This window comes from Neodiprion fabricii, chromosome 6 (assembly GCF_021155785.1).
Source record: "Neodiprion fabricii isolate iyNeoFabr1 chromosome 6, iyNeoFabr1.1, whole genome shotgun sequence".
Classification (NCBI taxonomy): Eukaryota; Metazoa; Arthropoda; class Insecta; order Hymenoptera; family Diprionidae; genus Neodiprion; species Neodiprion fabricii.
Window position 1 is genome coordinate 15352407 of NC_060244.1, and position 25825 is coordinate 15378231.

A 25825-nucleotide genomic window follows, 5' to 3' on the forward strand; every position below is an offset into this window, starting at 1 on the left:
TCATCTCCCACTTGATATAAAGGAGTTTGTCGTCGTGTTCCTTGGTGCACTTGTTTGTGGTTTTTCTCTCTGGATGTGTTAAGCCAGACCAGAGCTTTCTCGAACCGTTCCTCCAATTTTCGTATCCACAACATTTTCTTACTAATCACGGTTTCCAATCGGTTTTCGCGGAAACCGTCAGGATTGTTGGCTTTGTGACAGAACATGAGGTTGTGAGGCGTTTCACCTGTTGATTGACGAACGGAAGTGTTATAGGCACATGCAATTTCTACTAAAATCTTGTCCCAAGTGTGTATTCTCTCTTCGCAGGCAGTTCGAATATAGTCTTTCAAGACACTATGCATTCGTTCTATAGAGCCGTTCGACTGCGGGTGATATGCAGTTGTGGTGATATGTTTGATATTATAGTGTTCGAGAAAGGAATCGGTCAGCTCGTTACAAAACTCCTTTCCCATGTCCGTCAGGATTACTTTGGGGCACCCGAAGTTACCTATCCGGTACTCTGATAGAGCCTTGATAACTTCTGTCGCGGTTTTGTTCGTAAGTGGGGCACATTTAATGAATTTAGTTATTGAATCCTGCATCGTGAGGATATATTGGTGTTTATTCCAAGATTCGACCAGAGGTCCGACGATATCTATTGAAAATTGATCGTTAGGTTTTTCAGCAAAGGTTTCGAAAAGAATAGCGGGTGATTTCATTTGTATCCTTTCCTTTTTATTCGCTAGGTGCGTGACCCCAGCGCCACCTTACGATACAACTTACGGTGGCTCTTTTTAGATATTTTACATGTACTAAATGCTAAATCGATGTTTAAAAAATTAAACAAAGTTGAAAAAAATATTACTTATGTTAAAAATGTAAAATTTTACACAGAGCGCATATTAAATTATAAGTTTTTACCTGGATCAGCTGAAAAAAGTAAGTAAAATTAACACAATAACTAAAACAAGTCTCATGTGAATAAGGTTAAGCAGTGTTAAAATCTGTCAAGAAGTTTATTGTTAAATTAATATTGAATGAAAAATAAGTATTAATATTAAATATATAACAATCTGAAATTATATAAAAAATAAAAAATATTTCATTTTGACATAATTATATATTTACGAAAATATCTAAAATTTTTATTTTCTTTATTTAATTTTTCAGATAAAAATGGAATTTGTGTTAAAAACCGGCTTTCAATCTATTGCCCACAATATTATTTTCCAACCACAAACTTTAATAAAAGGTAAAAATTTAGTTCTGGCTGAACATGTGAGAGATGTTGAAGAACATCGAAAATTAAATCAAAGTTATTTAATTAAAGCGCGCGTCATTAGACAAGCATCGGTAAATTCAACGCCTTACACAACATCATTGAATGTAATAACACTTACATACTACAATTATCATTGTTTGGATTTTTTTTTAATTTTATTTTTATTGTTTTAATATTTCAGATTAATGAGACACGACTTGTGACAGATGTCAAGTGTGATTGTGTATACAATCAGAGCAAGAAATGTAAACACATCGCAGCATTAATTTATTTCATCAATAGTGAAAAGAGTGCAACAAAAACAAGTAATGAACAAGTATGGGGAAAACCTAGTGCCCGACAGTTTGCAAAAGATAAATATGCTAAAGGTGAACAATTTGGAGAAATGTTTCCCGCAAAAAGAGAAAAATGTTATGAGGCTCCAGAAATAGATATTTCTCAATTGTTAGAAGAATCTCCTTTACAACAGGTGATGGTAGCAAAAGCTAAAAATACAAATATACATACGGTCAAAAGAGTCATGAATTCATTACTGCTACAAGTCGAAATTAATTTAGAAAAGGAAGACTGTGAACAATGTGCAATTAATTTTCTAATTTCTTGTGATGAAAATACGCAATATAAAACAAATTTTAAGTTAGATAAGAAGTTAAAAGATTTTTACGTCGAAAAAATTGAAATGTCGGAAGAAGATATTATAAAACTATGCTGTGAAACTTTGGGACAATCTACTTGCACTGAATGGTATGCTGCTAGACAACTAAGATTGTCTGCTAGTAAAAACGTACACAGTATTAAAGTAAGAAAAATTAAAACTATTGAAAGTCTGGTGTATGAAATATTACATCCAAAAAAAATTGATTGCGCTTCTACTAAGTATGGTTTAAATAATGAATCACTTGCAAGAGAAAATTATGAAAAAGTTAATAACTGTACTGTGAAACGTGTTGGTGTCACAGTTTGCAAATTTCAACCTTGGCTTTGCGCGAGCCTTGATGGAGTAGTTGTACTAGATGGATGTATCTCCAAACTAGTCGAATTTAAATGTCCCATTTTATGTAAGGATAAACCTGTGATAAATATAACTGATAATTTGTGTAATGTTAAATATCCCAATAAACATTGCTGGTAAATAAATCGTAAGAAATTCGTCGAAAAATAACGTTGTATATAGTTGAATAATCGTTTAGCACATACGTTTTTTCTCGTGAAAAATGTCCGCCCTGATATAGGTTTTTTCGACTGCGCTCATCAACGTTTTCTGTTAGTGATTATGATCCGGATATTCCACGGTTGAAGTAAACGTCGAAATTACGGTTTTCGGAAACGTAATGAAACAAGTATGAAAGAACGTAATTTAAATGTTAACGTAGACGTTTAATATATACCTGTTATAGCCACCATTTTTCGTGGTTCAAACACGTTTAATAAGCGTGTTCATTGGAAATTTTTTTTTATAATAATACACGTACTTAATGTGTGTTGATTTAACGTAAAACGATATCCGTAAACAATTATTAAACGTTTAATTGAATACACTTAATCGAATATCACGCGGTTCCGATAAACGTGTAACAACCAACTTGAGAATATGTTTTCGGTATAATTTTTCATGTACATACTATATTAATACACAAGCTGTTAAAAGCTTCTTGTATGGTCAATATGGACTTATCTCAGGGGTTAGATGATACAGCAACGCTCACATTCTTAGCTATTTCAGTAATGGTAACTTGCACCAATTAAATGATATTAATTATTTTACATCCACACCTATGTATTCTTATGAGAAATACAGGACAACTAAATGAGATAAAGCACACACCTTTGCGAAACATGATATATATTTATTATAAGGTACTTTCATCCAAGGCAACAATGACAATAGTTACATTGCTCAAGTATCGAAATATCCGCTTTAACAATGTATCCGAAACATAACAGTAGTTTTTTATATACCAGTTTGTCTGTATCGTTGATGCGGACATTTTATTATGCCAATGATGTAACTGTGTGAATGTTGACTGGGATGTATAAATAAACATACAGTCTTTTACATATACGCATACCTCAATCGTACAGATGTACTCACAAGAGTATAGAAGTATAGCAAATAGTAAAATTAAGTAAACATGAACAAACAAAAACTTATATCCGATACAAGAGGTTTGATAACAAATAAAACATGAAACAAAATAATCATACAATGATTATACCCTAACGAGGAAAATTGTTAACTTTCATCTCGGGACTAGGTAAAAAATCACAATCCTGACAAAGTAAAATAATAAAAAGTATTGGCACATTATTTCAACACAGAACACAGATGCTATAGAGGGCGTCTTCTAGGTACGCAGTACGCAAGTTTTAACCAATATTGGACCGCAGTTGGAGTATTAACTTTCCTGATATCACTGCTAATCCGTGAAACTTGACTGGGATGTAATATATACACAGTCTTTTACAAATACCTACATTGCATAGATATACTCACAAGAGTATAGTAGCTATAGCAATTGAATAGTAAACTTGAGTATATATAAATAAACAAAAACTCGTATCCGATACAAGTAGTTTGATAACAAATGAAACATGAAACAAAATAATCATACAATGATTATACCTCAATAAGGAAAATCGTTATCTTTCATCTACTCCGGACTTGAGTATAGAAGTACAACATACAATCAACAGTACAGTAGTATTAGTAAATCTAAATACACAAAAACTTGTATAGGATACGAGTGGTTTGACAACGAATATAACACAAAACAACATAATTATACAATGGTTACACCTCAATGAGGAAAATCGTTAGCTTTCATCTCGGGACTAGGTAAAAAATCACAATCCTGACAAAGTAAAATAATAAAAAGTATTGGCACATTATTTCAAAAAAGAACACAGACGCTATAGAAAGCGTTGTCTAGGTACGCAGTACGCATAAGTTTTAATTATTATTCGACCGCAGCTGGAGCATTCACTTCCTCGATATCACTGCTAATCCGTCAAAGTTGACAGGGATGTAATATACACACAGTCTTTTACAAATACGTATACTTACATTGCATAGATATACTCACAAGAGTATAGTAGCTATAGCAAATAGTGAACTTACATAAATATAAACAAACAAAAACTTGTATCCGATACGAGTACTTTGATAACAAATAAAACATGAAACAAAATAATCATACAATGATTGTACCTCAATGAGGAAAATCGTTATCTTTCATCTACTCCGGACTTGAGTATAGAAGTACAACATACAGTAAACTTAAGTAAATCTAAACAAACAAAAACTTGTATCGGATACGAGTGGTTTGAGAACGAATGAAACATAAAACAAACTAATTATACAGTGGATACACCTCAATGAGGAAAATCGTTAGCTTTCTCTTGGGACTTGAAAAAAAATCACAATCCTGGCAGAGTGAGTTAGAAAAAGTATTGACACATTATTTCGAAAGAGAACACAGATACTATTGAAGGCGTCTTTTAGGTACGTGGGAGTATCGCGATCGAGCGAGTTTCAACCAATCTTTAACTGCAGCTGCAATATTCGCTTCCTTGATATCGCTTACTAATTCCTTACCATGGAAAGTAGCTTTAACAGCATCTGAAAAAAGGCAAAGTCACCAAAATGTGACATGAAAACTTTAACTGCAATGAATTTCAACAATACATAAATAAATATTATTAATGTATATCATTTACACTGTACGTACACTTGGTTTGTATATCAATGAAAGTTTTTGTTCTATATTTATTTGAGAGTACCCTATAAGTAAAGTCGAAATTTTTATGGAAATCAAATTATTTTTGAATTACCGTAAATAACTTGCATCACCAGTGTCTTTTCGAAAGCAATTTTATCTCTACCAGCCCAATTGAACTGCATGGCTAATTCGTTTGTTAGTAATGACTTGAGAACAGCCAATACGCATTGACGGCCACTTGTGCCTCCAATAGAGGATAGTTTTTGTGTCTACAAAGAAATTCAGTAGTTACCCATCTCAATCAAGAAGTATCTCGATATTCTGATATGACTTTTTATATGCTGAGACAGATTGCACATCAGATGTATTCTAGATTCTGGAATAATGAGCTCACTCAGACTAAATATTTGAAATAATATCCCCATTCATACTAAATTTTCATAACCGTGCATTCCATAAGCACTACTCGCCAGGTATATTCGATGCTCATTCGATTTGAGAAGTTCTTCGAGGTTCGCAAATTCTTCCATTGGTTCAATTGGAAGCGTTGGAAATACCTCTGGCCTTGTACGCTGTCCACGTTAGTTGCTTGCTGCCTCGATATGATTTTCCTCAGCATGAGTTGATTCTGGTCTACACAAGATTTTATACGTTCCAAATATTGTAGAGCTTTCTCGTCAATGGGCCTCAGTGGATTTCGGGATGCAACTACAGTTGCAGCTTCAGCTACCAAATTCGAGGTTGAGGCTAAAGTTTGTGACGTTGATAGGTCATATTCAGTTATCGACCTTGTCAAACTGTGGGCTGAAGGGCGAGCTGTCTCATTTACAGAAACGATAACAGGTGATGCATTGGATATGTTGAAATTCTGTCGTGGGTTCGAAGTGGGATGGTGTGTTGGTGGAGAATTTTCATCAACTGTTGATGTATCATCTGCAGTATCTGAAGACGTCTCACGTTGACGCTTTACCTTCTTTTTTTGTTCTTCTTGGATTTCTTTGTATGTTTACGCTTTTTGGATATATTTTCACGTACGACAGCTTCATCATTGCCCTCTTCATCTTCATCATTGCTCTGCGACTCTCTTTCATAACAATGCCCTGTGAATTTCTAATTAATGGTGTAAACTGTGCCATCTTCCTCGGATGTACCGTGTTCTATGATGTGCGTCATCGTCTTTTGTAGTGCGTCGAAGCTTTCTGTTCAGGAAATATCAGTTATGAAATACATTGGTATATATATTATTAATTAAGAAATATCATCTTAACAACACACCGCAGTGAAGAACAGTAACACCAAATGTGATACAAAAGACATGATACGAAATCGATAATTGATGGTCAATTAGAGATGAGCACGACACAAAATTGAAATGAATATCATGTTGCTCGTTTTATGTGCCTTATAAGTCATGCAACATATTGAACAAAATTAATTTAACAGCCTAAGACATGTAATTGTGTTTCATATATTCATTTTGAAAACAAATATCATGCAATTTTTGATGAATGACTCACTATATACATATATATACACGAACATAAATTATGTACTTATCAGTATTATATTAATATCACTGTGAATATGAATGAATGAATAATATCAAATCAAAGAAGTAAGGAATATGGCATCAAGGATCAGTACTAGTGAATAAGTGTAAGCAATCACCTCCAGTATGCAGAACGTTGTGAACAGGATACTTGGGCCATGTTTTCTGATATATTGCCTTTGATTTGACTAATTTCAGGAAATGCTCCTCATTCTTCGTGCGTGGCCAGTAGCAGATGGTATTATTATCCACCAGCCACAAAACTGGCACTAATGCACATTCTCGCTTCTCGCCAACCACGAATTCAACAATGGCATACATCGTTTTACTGCCCTGAATACAAGTGTTGAAAGTATAAAATTTTATGTTTGGTGTTATAATCAGCTATGATTTGTAAGTGATGAGATCCACGACCTTTCATATTAACTGATTGTTAAATTTGATTAATGTATTAGAAATGATGAATTTTTGTAGAACACGGGCTAAATCAGAAAAAGCTAACTTTTGGATTATCATTGCTTATATTCTTTCGTGTAATATCGGGATAACAGTAAAGCCATCTTTAAATGGGAAACAAATGCATTTGTAGGATATCTCACTTACAGAAAAAGACTTTGCACGATTAAAGCTTCTGACAAAAAAAATTCCCAGTTTCGAGATTTTATAGGTTTTTTGTAAAAATCCCGCTTATATTTGAAAGGAGTACCCACTATTCTGTAGTCTCCATGAATATTAACAATCGATTTTACAACGAGTATTTCTTTACCACAGACCACTATACCGGGACAATCTCTTGAAACTATACATATAACGCGCATGCGCCAAATAATTTAATCTCATTGGTCGGTGAAATCGCGCCGCGGTGATGTTTTCATCTGCTGAGCAAGGCGCCAACGTACACAAAATGAAACAAAAGCTGTAATTCTCTCGCGCGTAAAGCTGTGGATTGAGGTTATGCTGCTGTTTATTTTTACGTAGCGTGAATTGTCTAAGAAGAATAGTATCGTTCAGCAATACCGTGGTTGATTTCGGAAGATATTCAACCGACGCAATAAAGAATTTAACGAAAAAGCAAATATCAAATGATACAGAAATTGGGTGTTATTTATTGAAAGAAGAAATCTGACATTCAACGTGAAATGTCATTAACAAGTGGGAATCTGGACAGCCAGAGGTAGGTAAGTAAAAACAATGTTTATTGTGAACAGATTCTTTATTTACATAAAATTAAAAATAAATGAATGGTTGAGACCCAGTAGAAGGTATTTCCAGAGTAGATTCGTTACGGTGTAGTGCTCCAGAAGTCAGTAATTAGTGCCGATGAACATGAAATAAATAAAAGAGATGAGTAACAAGGAATAAAGAAATTATTCATCTTAAACACGAAGCTTAGGAGGACAAAGAGTAGCAATTAACAGAAAACGTACCCGACGCAATACTCACAAAAAACCTCGCCGACATCATTGATTAGTTGACAAAGTTTTTGCAGCTCCGTTGTACAACAATCAATGTTCCGTTAACAAAGAGGGTTCACCAGATATCCAAGAATAAAAAGAGAAAAAAAACAACAGTTAATATTACAGTGTAAATCATGCTATTAATGAAAAATTAGGAAACAAAACAATAACTTACAAGACAATCGTCCGATAACACTGGGAGACCAATCTCCACTCTTCTGATCACCCCTCGTCTGGCCATTGGTGGCCTTTCAAAAAGTGCTGCCGTTTCTTTTGCCTTCAAAAATACCGAAAGATCCTGTTTGATAATAATAGCTTCTAATATTTTCAGGTACGAAATAATTCATTGTCAAAGCGGGACTAAATTTGTCAGGCATGGAAGCATGTAAGTAAATTTCCAATTACGTGATCTTTGACAATGACAATATTTTAACATGGATTCAATGATAAAATTGGTTTTTTTTTCAGCAGGCTCGAAGTTTAAACTTCAATTAACACGAGGAAAATTATGCCTTACCTGATGGTCAAAACGTTTAGGTGGCAAGGATCCTGGTTTCTCGAGCGGTGCAATCATTAGAACCATCGAACCTGGTTGTTTCGTCAGACATCAGGTGCCAGAGTGAATTTTATCAGGCCATCGCCACCTTCTTAACATCAGTTGAGGCAAAATTGAAGAGCGGGATATACTACAGATCATAATGGCTGAATATCCCATCATTTTACTTTGATCGAGCCAATAGCGATAAGTTTGTTACTTAACCGTTGCTGCCAATTCATTCCACCGAGGAATCATTCTGTGCACCATTGTAATTTAAGCATTATTATTGATCAGCATTGTTTTTCAAACTTTATACCATTTGATTTGGTATCTTATTTTGAAGCTCACTTTTACTCTCTTTGGCATTGAATTCAGATAAATAGTTTTTCAAGTCCTCAATTAGATTGTAGGGTTGAATTTTGCTAGGCATACTGAATCAATCTAAATCTAGAACTGTTAAATAAGTTCAGTTAAAAATGTCTTCAAATTTAATCTTAGTTGACGGTGTCATCTGGCTAGCTAGTTGCACGATAACTTGAAACCAAATTCAATTTTACACTCTTTATAGCGTCCTACGCTAAGACTGAAAGCTTGTGAATCTCCATGTACCGCAATTATTTCTGCATTTCATGTTAGCATTATCTGGAGCAAAAAAAATCCCATTTTGAGATTGAAAATGGAACCTGAAACACAGAGTTATTCAATAGCACGAATTGAAAACCAAGAATTTTATAATGGTTTCTGCAACAAAGGGACTCTTTCCAAATATCCTTGTTAGAAGGTGATGTTCGGAGGACTACAAACAAGATATTGTATCGGATTACATTATTTGGAAAAAAATCTTCATAAACTTCGTTAAAAATTAGATATTCATTTATTTTGATGGAACAAGGGACACAATCTTTACATTACTTTAAAATTGACATTACTCTAAAACATGATTGTCCTTGAAGCTAATTGTGACATTGAGGCGCATTTTGAGAAACTTGATTTTCAACTTGTGTCACAGGATGTGATTTACGTTCCTGAGTTCTACGCTTTCGATTAAATTTTCTTTGTTTCGAACCGCACTTACATGAAATACAGAAATCATTTTAATAAATCTAATATTACTTGAATTTTCAATTTGAGTATTAGGTTCCCTTCATTTATTTAATTGAACATCATTGAAAATTTGCGAAATAAATTCTGATAATCATTCAGAAATTTTAAATAGTAGTAGCAATAATTTGTTAATCGGAAAAAATGCATTGACTATCGACTATTCGTAAATTTTGTTGAACTGTTTTCAAGAAAAAAAAGATTCACAGTTCCGTTACAGATAGTGAGATATTTAAATTTCTTGAATGTTCGGTTTAATGTCTCATTTTCGAAAGTGATAAAATTCAATATTACCGCCTGAAATCACAAAAGAGTGAGAAAGTTGCTTAGTTGCTTGAAAGTGGCGATGATCTTTGTACGTCTGACAAATTGAATGGGCAGATAACAGTGTATATCAGAGATGTAATTATTTTAGTCGTATCACCTGTTGATAGATAAAAATTCCACTGTTATTTCTAATGTACGAAATAATAAAAATGATTAAATAAAGTGTTCGCACCTACCTGCTGCGTTTCTTCCAAGCACCCAACATTTAAACAGATTTCTCATTTTAGTCGAATAAAGCCAATTTTCAAAGAGCATTAGCATCAACTTTCCGAGTCACTACCTCGACTGTTTGAGATTCTAACCTCAAAAATTCGTATGAACTACAACGCCGCCAGAAACGGTGTTTGACAGCTGAAACGCGGAGTGGCCAACCTGCCCGAGCAGCCGATAAAACTCGCGCATGCGCATTATATGTATAGTTTCAAGAGATTGTCCCGGTTTTATCCGGCTGTTTTATTGATATTTTGAATCTGCTAGTTTGCAATGACTGACATTCCTGCGAGTTGATTGGAGATTTGAATTTGGCAACATATTTTTTTTGGGATCTAGTCTTACGTACGCAATTCAGTTCTGCGAGTCGATTACCTAATTGCTGCAGTGGATACCGTTTTGACCGAATAAGACGCTTCAAATGGCCTAAATAATTTTCATATACAAAGCAACTGTATTCCTCTAGTGGGCCAAACCGTTTAACATCATCTATTACGTGCAGCAGAGAATGAACATTGTATACGACAAAGTGAGGTCCGTATAACTTTGCACCCTGAGCGACAAATTTTTTCAGTAACGCTTTCGCGATTTTACCGAACTTTGAAAACAACTTTACATTTGACAGTATGTATACAGCGACAGACAACGACAGAAAATGCTTATACTTTTTTGAGCTTAGCACGTCTCGCACAAGAACCGGTCCGGAATATAACACGAAAAAGCGAAATTCTGTTGCTTTCCATCTTTTCAATTCTTTCAATTCTCGGGGCTTCCGAGGAAACTCCGCAGGAACATATCGAGCCAACTTTTTTATCAAACGTTCAAGAATCGATATAACTTGCTTGGATAATTTACTATCACGTGAACCCTCGACCCAATATTTGAGAATCAGTCTTTTTACAACTCCCAAATAGAATAAGTGCATGGGATCTAAAACAAATTGCGTCACTAGCCCTAGGTATAAACGTAAGAGAGGTGAGCGTCCTTTTATATGACGATTGTGTTTACGCGGCGAAAAAAAGTGACGATCTTTTCGCCTCCGAAATTTCTTACCAACAGGATAAGAGAGCTTATTGCCAATACGAATAGCACATATCTTACATCTCTCACAAGCAGTCTTACCGGAATGACCTAAGCACATTTTCAACATAGATTTTGCAGGAGCATCGCACGCAAAAAGACGAACTTGCAAGACGTATTTTTTACCATTAAATTCAAATCCATTTTCGGTTAAATGTAATGTCTCTTGAATAAAATTTTCCAAATACAAAGATAACGGCATAGGTTTACCCATCCCATAAAAAACGGCAATTACAAACGGACTATCGTCGATCAAATTGACACTACGTCCCAAAATCGGCCAGAAAGACGTTCCGCTACCTTTGAAAACAGGAATACCATCGATATTAAAATCGACTTGCAATACATTTACAGGCTGTATTTCATTTTTAAGACCTCCTTCAAGTTTGCTCTTCAAACCATTCTCTAATCCGAAATAACACATTTCACCGTTTTCAAGATGTAACGTACTGGTGCAAGCTGGTGTTTGAAGGAGAGTTCTCGCAGTTATTGGTAAAACAGAGTGCATTGGTTTTAATAACACAAGCAATTGATCTATTGCGGTATGCGTAATGTTATTCATACATGCCCAGGTTCGTAAATTTTTAACAAAATCGCATTCATTATTACAACGTGATTCGTCACTTTCACAGCTCGAAACATTTTCAGAACTAAGTAATGATAATCCAACACTTTCATTGTCACTAAAATAGCTATCTGACTCTACACTACTGTGATCATGATCCACGGTTTTTCTATTATCGTTATTTTCAACAACGCGAACAACATTATAATCATGACAAATAGCTGCACCTTCAGCTTCTTCGGTATACATAGCATTCCTATCCAAAAGGGTTTCATGAGATTCCGATGTTAAAATGTGTTTTTTCGCGATGTCATTGTTCGTGAGATCAAGAAACGCTCTATTTATATTTTCGGCTTTTTTCCGACGCAACTGTCTTTTGCTTAAGACTTTCAAATCAAGAGGCATATTATTATATAATGATCTGTACCTACATACACCAAACTAAATTTTTACGTTAAAATGTACCAGTCAGTCTCGTATTACATCCACTTATATTTGTGCGCCCCTGTGAACAATAGAAAGAAAAGAACGTTAATAATCAGCCTTCAGAAAATTCACCATACTTTTAGGCTGACAATGAACTCATTGTACAATCACATATATCTACAATCTACATATAATATCCCAATAATTCAACCAAAGTTCTATATATATACATTCAATAACCGGTTACACGATGGTGGTAAAGTCGTGTGAATAAATTAAATTCAATTTTACATCGAAAAGATGTTTGCACAATGACGAATTCAACGGCATTAAAACGTTTATGAAACCCTCAACAGTGTTCATTTATCCGGTAATTAATCCTCCGTCTGTACACTGGGTCTTTGAGGAAACTGTAGAAATTATGATCCTAAATTTCTCATGCATTTTTGGGAATATTACAATTTTGATGAACAAAAATTTTCAATCCCGACAACTTTTAGATAATGTATAGTAGACATACTTTGAGAGGTAACCCCAAATTTGTTCTGATTTTGCAAAATCCTGAAACATATGGAAAATCTGGCTGTTCCATAAAAGACCCCGTGCACAGACGGAAAGTGGGAAAAATAAGTTAATCGTAGGGTTAATTGCGTAATCCCGATAAAGATAAACCTCCCTAATCAGGGCAATTTCATTCTTTTGGTATGTCAATTTTTTTCAAGAAAACTTTCTAACATCTGAATATGAAAATTATTTGACATTTCACTAGAGATGTGAAACACTATCTCTGAAATTTTTTGGGAGAATTTCAAGAAACGTAAAGCACTGAAAGAGTTTGAGGTCAGCGAATCGAACTTGAAAGCATTACAGTTTTGTAAAAAAAAAAGCGGCTACCACACCATATCACGTTCATTGCCGAGTATTTACGTATAATATACGCAAATTTGATTAATGTAGAACCCAATAAACACATGTACGTTGAATAGATGTTTAAGAAACGTGACCGCTGTGGAACTGAAGTGGATGTCGATAAATTATTCGTGTCCCACACATCACTTAAATAAACGTATCTGTATATACGTAGAAAACACGTGAATATATGCCGGTGAATTCCGCATTGGACGCGGAATAGGCGTATAATTCACGGGAATTGTACGAATTTCATGAACTACAAGAATCCCGTATAACAGGCGGATATCGTACCTGGAAATACATAGTATTTAACACCTGTATTCTAGGTAGAATAATCTTTATGTGCCATTTCAACGTTCTCTCAACGTGTCTTGACAGGTCTATTATACATATATCATTTCAACCACTGTGTGTTTATTGGGAAAAGATGCAGCCACTAAATGATCGTTCATTCGTACATGATACGTATGTGTTAGCGATCTATTTCACTGGATAACCTTATAAAAGAAAAACGATGCCTGCACAAGTAAGAGTGAAGCTAACAATAAATATCTGTGGCTTCTATTTGCGATCAGTATATATTCCATACCATACACATGCTTCTTATAGCATTATCTACAAGCAATTCTATTGTGCCTACATCCTTTCGGCGACGTTGAAAAGCAAGTACGACGCAATCACAAAGTATTTGTTTCTTCTTTTTATTGTCAGGTTATTTACGCCTGCATTGTCATTTTCGTCTGTATTGAATCATCGTGATAAATTTTTCCAAATAGAAAATACATTTGTACTTACCAGCTTATGAAGGCTCACACAAACACGGACGCGCACTGACCTCGGAAGTTGGTCAAATTAGACTGATTCACTGATCGCGTGAGCTGAGAGCCTTCGCGAACGGTGGTGGGGGGGGGGGGGGGGGGCATTCTGGCGCGTCGTCCTCGGCTCTCAGCGTGCAGGAACCGTACGAGTTACAACACGCTGACCTAGCGAGCCAATCAGAGGCAGAAGAAGAGGCGCGAGTATTTCACGCTAGGACATTCTCGATTCTTCGCGACCGCTTGTCGTTTGACACATGCGCTCATTATACGTATATGTAACATCCATGGTACACGAGCTTCATCTACGGCCACTCGCTTTCCTAGCATGGGTTATTCCAATATATACATTATGGTATAGGAAAACGTATGTTTTACAATTAATAAAGACGCCGCGAAGGGATGCACTTATATGCTCAACTACGTAATTTCTTGGTGACCTTTGTAAAAAAATCTGTTCATCGATTTTTCAACTTTTTTTCCTATGTTGGGGAATTAACAATAACACAAGGAAAAGAATTTGAAAAAATGGAGGTAACATATTGTTCTACTTTACAATATTACGTAGAATAAAATTATCACTTCTAGTGTTATGTCACCTGAATTTTTTCATATTTTTGATGATACTTACTAGTTTATCGAATGAAAAAAAAGATTGGAAATCGAATGACCAGTTGTTTACAAAATTTAAGGTAATCAGAAAAACGTGCTGAGGAGGATAACAAAACGTTGAATTTTAGTCACTGCTAACATGAGAAAAACTTGAATATAATGATTATAGTTCCAAATTCAAACATCGCAATATGTAAGTAAATGATGTAAAAGTTGATTCCTGCCCTCACTATGTTGAAAAGTGTAGTGTTCTTGGATATGAAGGTCAGAAAGGTACGAAACAAATCTTGTTTACGTTTCGGCCCGAGTAGGTATATAATTCTGTGTATCGATATGACAAGTCTATGTACGACGTAATTTTCACGTATTACATGTGATCAGTAGATCAAAAGTGTATTGACTTAATTATTAAACAATTAATGAGAACATATTGGCAAGGTATGGTAACTATACGAAACGTTAAACTTGTGTTACTGGTGAAGGAATAAAATATGTATATTAGCTGTTCATGAGACTAGAAATATAATGGATTTTACCACACGTTTATACTACGGATCTCGCTTACCACAATAAAACGTTGATGATGGAACGCAGAAATTTTGTATTTTAATACCTACAAATATACCGATTTTTAACGAATTTAAATTGACAATTGAGCTAGTAAACAAAACGTTGATTATTAGTCTAGACACCGTTGTTTAAATGTTGTAGAAAAGCAGTGAATGAAACGTTAAACTTGTGTTACCGGTGAAGGAATAAAACATGTATATTAACTGTTCATAAGACTAGAAATATAAACGGTTTTACCACACGTTTATACTACGGATCTCGCTTACCACAATAAAACGTTGATGATGGAACGCAGAAATTTTGTATTTTAATACCTACAAATATACCGATTTTTAACGAATTTAAATTGACAATTGAGCTAGTAAACAAAACGTTGATTATTAGTCTAGAAACCGTTGTTTAAATGTTGTAGAAAAGCAGTGAATGAAACGTTAAACTTGTGTTACCGGTGAAGGAATAAAACATGTATATTAACTGTTCATAAGACTAGAAATATAAACGGTTTTACCACACGTTTATACTACGAATCTCGCTTATCACAACAAAACGTTGACGATGAAACGTAGAAAATTTGTATTTTAATATCTATAAATATACCGGTTTTTAACGAATTTAAATTAGCAATTGAACTAGTAAACAAAACGTTGATTATTAGTCTAGAAACCGTTGTTTAAATGTACGTGTAATGAAAATCGTATAATATTTGTGGAGAGACAACGATTAATATTTTACTGAAAAATTACCGTATATCGAACACGGTAATATTTTCTACCTATACCATAATTATACGACCTTAACGTTTCTTCAACCACATTTTAACCGGCTCATGTTTACTGGGATTTAGAACTCATTGATGGTGCCTGGGAACTGAAGAAGTCTGATAGTTACTACACTCAAATTCAAATACAATTGTATGTGAGTGGGATAAATATTTGTGATCTTTTTATATATTCACCAATACCAGGTGGTTGTTGTTTAGTTGAAGTGCTTCGTGATGAAGATTTTTTAAAGAAAGTTATTTCACAAAGTGAAATATTTTATTTTCGAGATTATTTACCAGCTCTTTGTGCGGCAATGACTAAAGAACCAAGCACAGAGAATGATGAAAACATTGATACATCAAATACTGATAGTTGTGCTGAAAATGAAATTTACGTTGACAATAACAATAACAGTGAGGAAACCTCACCAGTGCGAATTTTTACAGAAAAAAAAAATTAATCCATCAGAATAATTATATTAAAATAAATCAGATGTTTTATTTTGTATTATTAAAAGTTTATTATATCATTACATTACATTATTTTAATATTACATAAAAAAAGCTTTATTACGTGTTGCCAAAAGTTGAAATATGATTTATTAATGTATATTTTATGCCTAAGAATATGTATTTAATATATAATTCAGTTGTAATGTTAGTACATGATCCAAAAAATTTAATAAATTAACCAGTTCATAAAAAAATATCAATTATTTTGAACCATTAATTACATTCTTCATTTTTTTTTTTGGAAATTATTGGTGGTTGTAAATTTACCAAAACACAGCATACATGTATGATGTCATCTACACAATGAAATAGATTTTCAGGAAATTTATTTAATACTTGATAAAGTCTTAATCGTTGCATTATGCGTTCAATATGAATTCGTACTTTTGCTATGCTGTACGTTTCTTGAGTTTGTTGTGTTGTAAATTCAGATTTTTTCTCTAAAAAAGGTGGCATAACCATTTTTAATTTTTTTCCACTTGCATCGATAAATGTTTTAATTTCTGGAAAACCTTTGTCAGCCAAAACGACGTCACCATCTTCTAGAAGATCTAATAAACCTGATTCAATTGTCATTTGAGAGTCAGATTTACGACCACCAGCTACTTTTGATTTCAAGGAAATAAATCCTCCTGGAGTGATACCTATGAGAACCTTCGCAGTAAAATTTTTTTTATAATGCGAATAACAATAAACCCGATGATCAACATTAGCAGGAATTTCAATATTGAATTCAGTACAATCGATGATTACTCGAGTATCACTGTAATCATGATGAAAACACTCAGGCATCGTTGCTTGAACAACATCAATATCCGGCCAAAATACTAAATTAGCTGTCGTACTAGCTAATTGCTCCAAAATGTCGAAAAAAATTCTTGAAATCGTTGTTCTATGCACGTTAAATAATACGCCAAGAGCCGAAAAAGTGAGTCCTGTTTTTAATTTCATTAAAAATATGAACAGTCTATCTTTGTAACCAATCGTCGATTTTTTAGGAGGTTTTGTTCTGTCTAATAAAAAATTAAAATTATTAAATGTTACACCAGCAAGATCTATGAGTTGCTCGTTTTTTTTAACTGATGAAAATCCTTCAAACATATTGGTTACTTGAGTTTCATGATCAGCAAACGTTCTATGTGGTGTACCGCACTCCTTGTTAACATATTTTTTATTATTTGTAATTATTTTTGACGTCGACGCTTCCAGAATCTCTGTTTGTGTCTCAGCATCACATTTGTTATTAGTGATATACCGATTACAAATGAATGTTTTTGATGAAACATTGGAGGTAAAATATATATTCGCTTCACATGCCTGCTCCACCGTTTGATTCATGAATGTATTATTTTGATCACCTTCAGCTATTTCAGGCGGTTCTACAAAATTCATCACCGGATGTATCTCAGCCGTTGACGATAATGACTTTTTCATTATTCTTCTCTCCATGAAGCGTTTGTGTCTAGATGAATTAATTACGATAACAGAAATAAAAATTAAATTAACTATAATAGGTATTGCTAAATTTTTAACTATACCGATTAATGCGACTTAATTTTTTAGTCGATTATTTCGATTAATCTAAATATATTAATCGAAACTAAATTCTTTTACGTACCTATTCAAAACGGCAGATTCGTTGACTTTACGTCGTCTATAAGCTGATGGAAAAATAGTTGGAGCGAAGTTGGGACTTGATTCAATATCTGATTTTTCACCGCTAATGAAGTGTTCACTGCATATAACATCCATAGGTTTTGGAGACCATAACGATCCATCAATACTTTACAAAAAAAAAATTAAACTATTACATACTCAGATTTCTTATATGATATACACATGTACATGATATTATTCTATAATATATGGTTATAGGTTATAGTAATACTTACTTTTGCCTTTTAACAGCAGCGATCCATTTTTTTCGCTGATTTAATTTCCAATTGGCAACCGGAAACTTATAAAATTTACAATTGCTATTTCGACTTGTATTTTTGCAATCGACTACACAACAACTTTGATGACCCATTTTATTTACTTTATTTAATTTAGTTGACACACGTGTTATTTTAATAGCCTTAAGTAAAAAAGAGCCACCCATAGTTCTATATTGTCCGCAGCGAGCGCTGACATCAGTTCTGTGTCCCCCACTATGCCTTACGCACCCAGCGAATACATCTGACACGTGGGGCATGCCTGGATAGAGGAATTGATATCATTTTCCATACGTGACCATACGGCCGTTTCTTTTACTCGGTCAATTGTTTTTGCTAGGCCGAAGTGTCCATTGATGTCGTTGTGAGCGCTGGCCATGATTTCTTTCTGTTGCTGTTTGTTAGGCACATCCTTTCCTGTCAAGCCAAATGATATGTCTGCACCTGAGTCCTGACGTATCCTCTTGAGATCTTCGATGATCGAATTGGTTTTTTCTTTGATGGTTTTCTTAGGGTCAATCCAGAAGTATATCTTTTCGTACCTTTTTGGATGAATGTAGTTTCTGAGTTTCCCACGTCTATCAGTCTGATTCTTTAGTATAATCAGGGTGTTGTCAGAGGCATCCTTTTCTTCTAGGGTAATCTTCACCCATTTGCCGTCCTCCCCTTTTCGATTTCGGTTGGGAACGAGTTTGATGTGAGATTTTGTTCTGCCTGTTGTGAGTGACAATCTCTCGATGTCAATGTGGCGTGCGGCAATATGGTGGACCCACTTGGGATTCCTATCAATGGGTGTGATTTCGTATAGTCCCTTTTCCAATTTGGTGAGTTTGCCGAAGATCTCTTCCTTTGTGCGAAAGACTCTAGATAACTCATCCGCTACTACGTTACTTTTTCCCGAAACATGTTCTATCAGGAATGAGTATTCCTCCAATCTTAGTCTCCAACGCAGCAGGCGTTGACTGGGGTCTACGCAATTTTTTAGCCATACGAGTGCACGATGATCGGTGCGGATGATGAAGGGTTTATCTGGTGTATTGAGCAAATATACTCTTAGTCTCCTGACGGCCCATACAACAGCAAGCATCTCCTTCTCTGTCGTGCTGTAATTCCTTTCCGCATCATTCAGGGTTCGAGATAAGAAATATATGGGGTGGCCGTCTTGAGATAGTACCGCTCCAATTCCATCGTTTGACGCGTCGGTGGTTACGACGTATTGTTTAGCTGGGTCTGATCTTACAAGTATCGGTGGTGTGACCAACTTGTCTTTCAGGGTTTCGAAGGCTTCTTGGCAGGCTGCTGACCAATCCCATGGGGTGTCCTTTCTTGTTAACCTTGTTAATGGTTTCGCTAACATTGAATAGTTTTGTATGAACTTTCGGTAATACCCCGTCAAACCAAGGAAGGATCGAATCGTCTTAACGTTGACTGGAACGTGTAATTGTTGTATCGCTCTGGTCTTTTCCGGATCTGGTTTGCTCCCTTCGTCAGTGATGACATATCCGAGGTATCTCACTTCAGTTTTCATGAAGGCGCACTTCTCTGGCTGGAGTTTCAGGTTACATTGTTTTAAACGCTGAAATACGGTTCTTAAATTTCGATGGTGTTCTTCCTCCGTTTCACCAAAAATTATTACGTCATCAATGTAGACGCAACAGATCTTCTGAATCAATCTTCTCAGCGCATCGTTCATCATGCGTTGAAAGGTCGCAGGAGCGTTCTGTAATCCGAAAGGCATTCGTTGGTATTCGAAATGCCCGTCGGGGGTTGAGAAGGCAGTATATTTCTTGGAGTCAGCAGCCATGTTGATCTGGTGGAAACCTGCGGCCATGTCGACAGTAGTAAAGAACTTGGCCCTTCCCATGTGATCGAGTAAATCCTCGATTATTGGTATCGGATAAGAATCCTGAACGGTAAGTTCATTAATCTTCCTGTAATCGATCACAATTCTATACTTGGGCTTTCCGTCGGGGCCCGGTTTTTTGGGTACAACCCAAACTGGCGAGTTGTATAGCGACTCGGATTCCGTTATTATTCCTTGTTTCAACATTTTCTCTACTCCCTCTTTTACAACCTGCTGGTGCAGCTGTGGAGCACGGAAACTTTTCACATTTACAATGCGTTGAGGATCCGACAACTCGATGCGATGTTCAGTCATTGAAGTTCCATTGACCATGTCTTCCTCCTGTAAGGCAAAGATATTGCTGAAATCCTGAAGAATACTCCAAATTTCTTTCTGGTGCTCCTCCGGTAGGTGTTTCAAGTCGACAGTATGTTGGAGTGCCTGCTCTCTTTCATCACGTGGTTGTTGCCATACACCCGGGGTTGACATACTCTTTACTCGGTGGACTTGGACGTTCTCCAGTCCGAGCTCGATATCTTCGTCTTCAGCGGTGGTGATGATTCCATAAGCCGTACCATGATTGTTCGTGTGTACAATCTGCACCGGGATATTTTCCATAGGCATTTCGTCTTTATAGACCATGCGTAACATGAGATCGAGATTCTTTTCGTCGGTATCGATGGCAATTTTGTTCACCGAATTTGGTTTAAATCGAATCTTTCGGTCGCTACTAAGGTGGTGTATCTTATTCTTCAGGGTGAGCGTCGAGGCATTCAACTGGAAATCTCGCCTCCTCATAACCGGGTTTCCCATGATTCCATCTTCTTCGTCAGGCAGATAATCGTCTGGTATAATGACGAATTCGTCCTTTAGCCCCATATGAGTTAGTACAGCAATTTCGTTCGCGGAATTTAGCGCTTTGCCAGTCCTAATGGAAATTTTGCGTTTGATAATTGGACAAATTTGTTTATCCGATGGATAAATGACCTTCCGTTTTATGAGGTTTATTGATGCACCTGTATCGACCATAAGGGCTACTCCTTGCTTTGTTTCTCCTCATTTTATTACAGCACACTGTAGTAACCCCTGTGAAACTAAACATACACGGGCTCCTGTTGGCACTCGTCCTCTAGTTCGTCCTCCTGTCCCTCTATTCCTTTTCCTCTGACTGGAATTCCTCTGACGTGCAATTGACTTGGTCGTTGGGCGGTTTGTCTTTGAGGCTGGCGTTTTGAAAATTTACGTCTCGCTTATTGCCGTTAGTATTACGGCGTTGGTCGTTCTGTGGTCGGCGCGTAGCGTAGCAGTTCCGGTTGTAGTGTCCTCTGGTTCCGCAATTATGACATACTGCTTGTTGTTCATGAGCGGTCCGATGTGTGTTACAGGTGTGGCATTCACATCTCTGGATCTTGTTCCGCTTCATCGTGGTGGTGGACAGACGCTGGTGGTCGAGGAGTTGACCTTGGCGAGTTCGTCGAGGTTCTTTGTTGTACCTGGAATCTTCGCGTATCTGATGCGCTGCCTGGCCCGTAAATTTGGGACTTGTTTCAAAACGTGGGTTTCGAGGCTGTGTCGTTACTGTTCATCAGCTGTTGTTAATGCATTCGGAAATTCAATTTCTCGCCTTCGGCTTCTTTCGCCGCCTTCTGGGCTTCTAGTAACTTAGAGTACTGGCGGTTTTTGACTTGATGGAATATCCTCGGATTGAGTCCGTACAGATAGTACTGGCACACTCTATTTTCGAGGTCTTGAAGATTAGGATCGATGTTCGCTCGTAGTTGTTGATTCGAGAAGGCAGCTACGAGATCTTGGTAGATCTGATTGAATTTGAGATTGAAGGCGTCCACAGTGTCGCCCTTTTAGCCTGTTCTGCCAAGCTCCATTTCCAATGTGGTGGCACTTTTCTCGACAATGACGGCTGATCTTATGACTTCGAGTAAAGTTGGGATTGTACGAGGTCTCCTCTGGTTGATGGTCTTCTGAAGAGCTCCTCCTGTCTTCAAGCTGATTACCATGCTCAAAAACGGGAAACGTCGGGTTGGCATAACTACCATATCGGCGGCTTTTACTTGCATGATCCAAGCGTGTACGTCTTCGCCTGCTTTTCCTTCCAGTCTGCAATCAATCATCTTGATGGCTTGAAACGCGGGTAGGAAATCTTGGATCGCGTAGGGCTCGTCCGCTGGGCGATTTGGTTCTCCGGGGTATCTTCCGGCAGCATCGGGGCGTAGGCCGACATCATTCAAGTAAGCTTCCGTTCGTGCATACGGGCCTGGGTCTCTTGGATTCCGAGGGGGAAGCACGTCTCGGGGTGGCGCAGTTGGCGGTAGTTGAATTCTTGTTTGGTTTCTTCGCGCGAGTTCCTCAATGTTTCTCATTATCTCTTGCTGTTAGCGTAAAGCTTCGGGATCACTCAGCAACTGGGACATACTGAACGTCACAGTGTCCGGACGACGATGTGGTAAAGTAGCAGACATTTCCAAGGCTCTTCGAAGTTCATCCTCTTCTTGCTGTTCTAGACGACGACGCGGGACGTTGTTACGGGTATTGCTACCAGTACCTCGTGGGATTTCGTAATCCGTCGGACCAATAGGCCACTGTGGACTAGGCCTTGGTGTAAGGCGTACGTTCGGCATCCGTGATAAACGTCGGCTTTCCTCGAGAACGCGTTGCAGTGTCGAATCCGTATCCGACAAGATATCATGGTTTACGTTGGCTCGCGCGGTGGAGAATCGGTAGTTTTCTAATGAGCGATTTTGGTGAAGGATCGGTATTGGCATCGCATTTATACCTTGATGGTCCGAGTCTGAATTGGCTGGGGAGCCCACCTCATTGATGCGCGGTGTCGGTGGCAGCAATCGGTTTTGAGCGAGCCCGTATAATGCCGAGTAACGTGGTGGGTTTGTTACGGTTGAGGGAGCTATCTGAGTAGGACCTTTCACCTCTGATTCAACGAGACGCGCGGTATCTAGTTGAATTCGCGGTATCGCTCCGGTATGGTTTCCGGGCGGTCTCAAAATATTAGAAACATTCGGATCATCGCTAGTTGTTAAGCGATAATAGTTATTGATTGCTTCTCGATTGGTATTACTATTTGTAAGAGCTTCCTCTTGACGGTTTTCTTCGGTTAATTGATTATTCGGTTGTTGCATTTCCTGAAACATTTGGTGGGTGACGCTTTCAAGCGTGTCTTCGGGACGCGGAACTGTTTCAGAGTTTTGATTTATTTCTACATTATTGCGACAAATGAAGTCGTGTTCACGGCGTTCTTGATTTCTCAATTGAATAAAACGGGTAACCTCTTCTATAGACAAATCTTCGCGGCGAGCAAGTTGACGCGCAGTTCACCTCTCTCCGTTTAATTGCTCTAGACCAAGACGGTATCTGCCCATTGCAGTTAAATCATTACGTTCGGTGGCTTCTTGTAGCCTACTCACAAGCTGAGTCATTTGGTTCGTCAAATCCCAAAATCTCTCTTCAAACCGGGATTCAGAAGTGACGGATTGTCCATCTTCTGCAGTCTCAACAATAGTGGGAGGTACTGCCGTTCTCCGGTCATTGTTTTCGTTCACGTCCATTGTGAATTTATTTTTAAATTCACCTTGAGTCAAGCTTTGACTTTATTTATTTGAATGATTCAAGTTTGACCATCAAATTCTTAGTTTCGATCACGATTTGTCCTTCGATACGTTTATGGTGACTCGAGTAAGTAACAAAATGCTTGTTCTTACGCTAGGAGTAGCCAAATTGAGGTGTGAAGCATCACACTCGAAGATCGTGGTAGCCGTCGGTACGAGGCTTCGATGTCTTGGAGTCTCTGACAGGCACCGGGCGCAAGAATATAAGAGCGGTTCGAGTCTGAGTGTCCTTATTCTCACTTCACTTCGCTTAGATGGTTTAAACGCGAAGTTTATTGTATCTAAGGAGTGCAGAATTTTATACTTGCTTCCCCAGTAAACATGAGCCGGTTAAAATGTGGTTGAAGAAACGTTAAGGTCGTATAATTATGGTATAGGTAGAAAATATTACCGTGTTCGATATACGGTAATTTTTCAGTAAAATATTAATCGTTGTCTCTCCACAAATATTATACGATTTTCATTACACGTGCATTTAAACAACGGTTTCTAGACTAATAATCAACGTTTTGTTTACTAGTTCAATTGCTAATTTAAATTCGTTAAAAACCGGTATATTTATAGATATTAAAATACAAATTTTCTACGTTTCATCGTCAACGTTTTGTTGTGGTAAGCGAGATTCGTAGTATAAACGTGTGGTAAAACCGTTTATATTTCTAGTCTTATGAACAGTTAATGTTTTATTCCTTCACCGGTAACACAAGTTTAACGTTTCATTCACTGCTTTTCTACAACATTTAAACAACGGTTTCTAGACTAATAATCAACGTTTTGTTTACTAGCTCAATTGTCAATTTAAATTCGTTAAAAATCGGTATATTTGTAGGTATTAAAATACGAAATTTCTGCGTTCCATCATTAACGTTTTATTGTGGTAAGCGAGATCCGTAGTATAAACGTGTGGTAAAATCCATTATATTTCTAGTCTCATGAACAGCTAATATACATATTTTATTCCTTCACCAGTAACACAAGTTTAACGTTTCGTATAGTTACCATACCTTGCCAATATGTTCTCATTAATTGTTTAATAATTAAGTCAATACACTTTTGATCTACTGATCACATGTAATACGTGAAAATTACGTCGTACATAGACTTGTCATATCGATACACAGAATTATATACCTACTCGGGCTGAAACGTAAACAAGATTTGTTTCCTACCTTTCTGACCTTCATATCCAAGAATACTACCCTTTTCAACATAGTAAGGGCAGGAATCAACTTTTACATCATTTACTTACATATTGCGATGTTTGAATTTGGAACTATAATCATTATATTCAAGTTTTTCTCGTGTTAGCAGTGACTAAAATTCAACGTTTTGTTATCCTCCTCAGCACGTTTTTCTGATTACCTTAAATTTTGTAAACACCTGGTCATTCGATTTCCAATCTTTGTTTTCATTCGATAAACTAGTAAGTATCATCAAAAATATGAAAAAATTCAGGTGACATAACACTAGAAGTGATAATTTTATTCTACGTAATATTGTAAAGTAGAACAATATGTTACCTCCATTTTTTCAAATTCTTTTCCTTGTGTTATTGTTAATTCCCCAACATAGGAAAAAAAGTTGAAAAATCGATGAACAGATTTTTTTACAAAGGTCGCCAAGAAATTACGTAGTTGAGCATATAAGTGCATCCCTTCGCGGCGTCTTTATTAATTGTAAAACATACGCTTTCCTATACCATAATGTATATATTGGAATAACCCATGCTAGTAAAGCGAGTGGCCGTAGATGAAGCTCGTGTACCATGGATGTTACATATACGTATAATGAGCGCATGTGTCAAACGACAAGCGGTCGCGAAGAATCGAGAATGTCCTAGCGTGAAATACTCGCGCCTCTTCTTCTGCCTCTGATTGGCTCGCTAGGTCAGCGTGTTGTAACTCGTACGGTTCCTGCACGCTGAGAGCCGAGGACGACGCGCCAGAATGCCCCCCCCCCACCACCGTTCGCGAAGGCTCTCAGCTCACGCGA

At 36.7% G+C, this 25825-nt stretch overlaps 1 protein-coding gene across 1 annotated transcript; it reads right to left on the reverse strand.

Annotated features, from left to right (window-relative positions):
• Positions 1-16223: 16223 nt before the first annotated feature.
• On the reverse strand, positions 16224-18469 carry LOC124185534. The gene is made up of 5 exons (XM_046576407.1): positions 18311-18469; positions 18037-18201; positions 17172-17880; positions 16803-17072; positions 16224-16283 (listed from the first exon to the last, which is right to left on the reverse strand). The coding sequence occupies exons 1-5, from the start codon at positions 18445-18447 to the stop codon at positions 16224-16226; spliced, it is 1341 nt and encodes a 446-aa protein (XP_046432363.1). The 5' UTR covers positions 18448-18469.
• Between the last annotated feature and the right edge of the window lie 7356 nt (positions 18470-25825).